Source organism: Penaeus chinensis, chromosome 23, assembly GCF_019202785.1.
Source record: "Penaeus chinensis breed Huanghai No. 1 chromosome 23, ASM1920278v2, whole genome shotgun sequence".
Classification (NCBI taxonomy): domain Eukaryota; kingdom Metazoa; phylum Arthropoda; class Malacostraca; order Decapoda; family Penaeidae; genus Penaeus; species Penaeus chinensis.
The window spans coordinates 13,818,291-13,820,790 of record NC_061841.1 but is presented as its reverse complement, the minus strand read 5'-3'; the positions used below and the strand labels follow the sequence as shown (position 1 = coordinate 13,820,790).

At 44.7% G+C, this 2,500-nt stretch overlaps 1 protein-coding gene across 1 annotated transcript in view; it reads left to right on the top strand.

Annotated features, from left to right (window-relative positions):
- Window positions 1–456: 456 nt before the first annotated feature.
- The window catches only part of LOC125037669 (zonadhesin-like), a 5,308-nt gene continuing 3,264 nt past the window's right edge, over window positions 457–2,500 (top strand). The window contains exons 1-4 of the mRNA XM_047630865.1: window positions 457–549; window positions 929–1,318; window positions 1,658–1,738; window positions 1,826–2,458. Of these exons, the coding sequence (XP_047486821.1) occupies window positions 457–549; window positions 929–1,318; window positions 1,658–1,738; window positions 1,826–2,458 (1,197 nt within the window). The remainder of the gene's footprint in view (window positions 550–928; window positions 1,319–1,657; window positions 1,739–1,825; window positions 2,459–2,500) is intronic.

Sequence of the window (2,500 nt, the reverse complement as noted above, 5' to 3'; positions counted from 1 at the left end):
CCAATCCATGCAAGTGTTGAACAGCCTTGCCTCCCACCTGAACTATCAGGGAAGAAGTTCGACAAGCCCCCACCCCCTTTTACAGTACTTTCAGTGCCTGTATACAGGTTTGCTATTAATCCAACAATCCTTGTTGGAATTCCTCTTAGCCTCAGGATCTCCCAGAGTGATTTGCGATTCACCGTATCTAACGCTTTCTTGAGGTCGATGTAAGCTGCGAGCAGCCCACGTCTGAACTCACTAAGATGCTCTACAATGACTCGGAGCGCCAGGATACAGTCTATTGTGGAATTACCAAGAGTGAATCCAGATTGCTCCGACCTCTGGTTCCTCAGCAGGTGGTCTCTGATACGTCTCATTAGATTGTGCGCGAGTACCTTGCCTGGTATACTGAGTAGTGTAATGCCTCGGTGATTGCTGCAGTCCCAGCGATCCCCCTTCCCCTTCCAGAGAGGGATGACCTCTCAGCAGGCCAGGGGGAATGGTACCAGTCTGCCAGATGGCAGACAGGACTACATGCAAGCCCCCTTGCCAGAGGCTACATCAAGCGTTACACACAGGTTTCCACTCACACACACACACACACATTTATGTGTGTGTGTGTGTGTGTGTGGATGTGTGTGCGTATGTGTGTGTGTGTAATTCTTTATATGTCTATCTATCTATCTATCTATATATATAGATATATATTTAAACATATGCATATAAATATGTATATATACATATATAAATATACATACATACATACATACATATATATATACACTCATTAACATCCACTCAACCACCCACCCACCCACCCACACACACACACACCTTCTTTTCTATAAATATATACACTCATATGTTTAAACCCCCCCCCCCCCCACACACACACATGTACACAATATTCATACACAATTCTCCGCATTGAAATTCCACGTTCCAGCTTGAAATACGGTTGTGTGGCAGTGGGAGAAGAAGCGGAGCGGCCGTTGGCTTTGGTTATGTTGAAGTGGTCCCCGACTTCGCCCAGCAGACGGAGCTAGATGAAATTACTACGAAAACTGAACTGACCACAAAGCCTGCCCAAAATACTACCACAAGATCTCTTGAACTTACTATAGAGCCTATTCACCATACTCCAAATTCACTTCAGCAAACAACTATAGGACCTGCTCAGCAGACATCAGTACCAGTTGAAGTTACCACAAAGCCTATTCAGCAGACAACTTTATATCCAGTTGAAGTTACCACAAAGCCTGTTCAGCAGACAACTTCAGTACCAGTAGAAGTTACCACAAAGCCTATTCAGCAGACAACTTTATATCCAGTTGAAGTTACCACAAAGCCTTTTCAGCAGACAACTTCAGTACCAGTTGAAGTTACCACAAAGCCTGTTCAGCAGACAACTTTATATCCAGTTGAAGTTACCACAAAGCCTGTTCAGCAGACAACTTCAGTGCCAGTTGAAGTTACCACAAAGCCTGTTCAGCAGACAACTTCAGTGCCAGTTGAAGTTACCACAAAGCCTGTTCAGCAGACAACTTCAGTGCCATTTGAAGTTACCACAAAGCCTGTTCAGCAGACAACTTCAGTGCCAGTTGAAGTTACCACAAAGCCTGTTCAGCAGACAACTTCATTGCCAGTTGAAGTTACCACAAAGCCTGTTCAGCAGACAACCTTAGTACCAGTTGAAGTTACCACAAAGCCTGTTCAGCAGACAACCTTAGTGCCAGATGAAGTTACCACAAAGCCTGTTCAGCAGACAACTTCAGTACCAGTTGAAGTTACCACAAAGCCTGTTCAGCAGACAACTTCAGTACCAGTTGAAGTTACCACAAAGCCTGTTCAGCCGACAACCTCAGTACCACTTGAAGTTACAACAAAGCCTATTCAGCAGACAACTTCAGTGCCAATTGAAGTTACCACAAAGCCTGTTCAGCAGACAACTTCAGTACCAGTTGAAGTCACCACAAAGCCTGTTCAGCCGACAACTTCAGTACCAGTTGAAGTTACCACAAAGCCTGTTCAGCAGACAACTTTATATCCAGTTGAAGTTACCACAAAGCCTGTTCAGCAGACAAATTCAGTGCCAGTTGAAGTTACCACTAAGCCTGTTCAGCAAACACCTTCAGTGCCAGTTGCAGTTACCATAAAGCCTGTTCAGCAGACAACCTCAGTACCAGTTGAAGTTACCACTAAGCCTTTTCAGCAGACAACTTCAGTACCAGTTGAAGTTACTACAAAGCCTGTTCAGCCGACAACTTCAGTACCAGTTGAAGTTACAACAAAGCCTGTTCAGCCGACAACCTCAGTACCAGTTGAAGTTACCACAAAGCCTATTCAGCCGACAACTTCAGTGCCAGTTGAAGTTACCACAAAGCCTGTTCAGCTGACAACCTCAGTACCAGTTGAAGTTACCACAAAGCCTATTCAGCAGACAATTTCATTGCCAGTTGAAGTTACCACAAAGCCTGTTCAGCAGACAACTTCAGTGCCAGTTGAAGTTACCACAAAG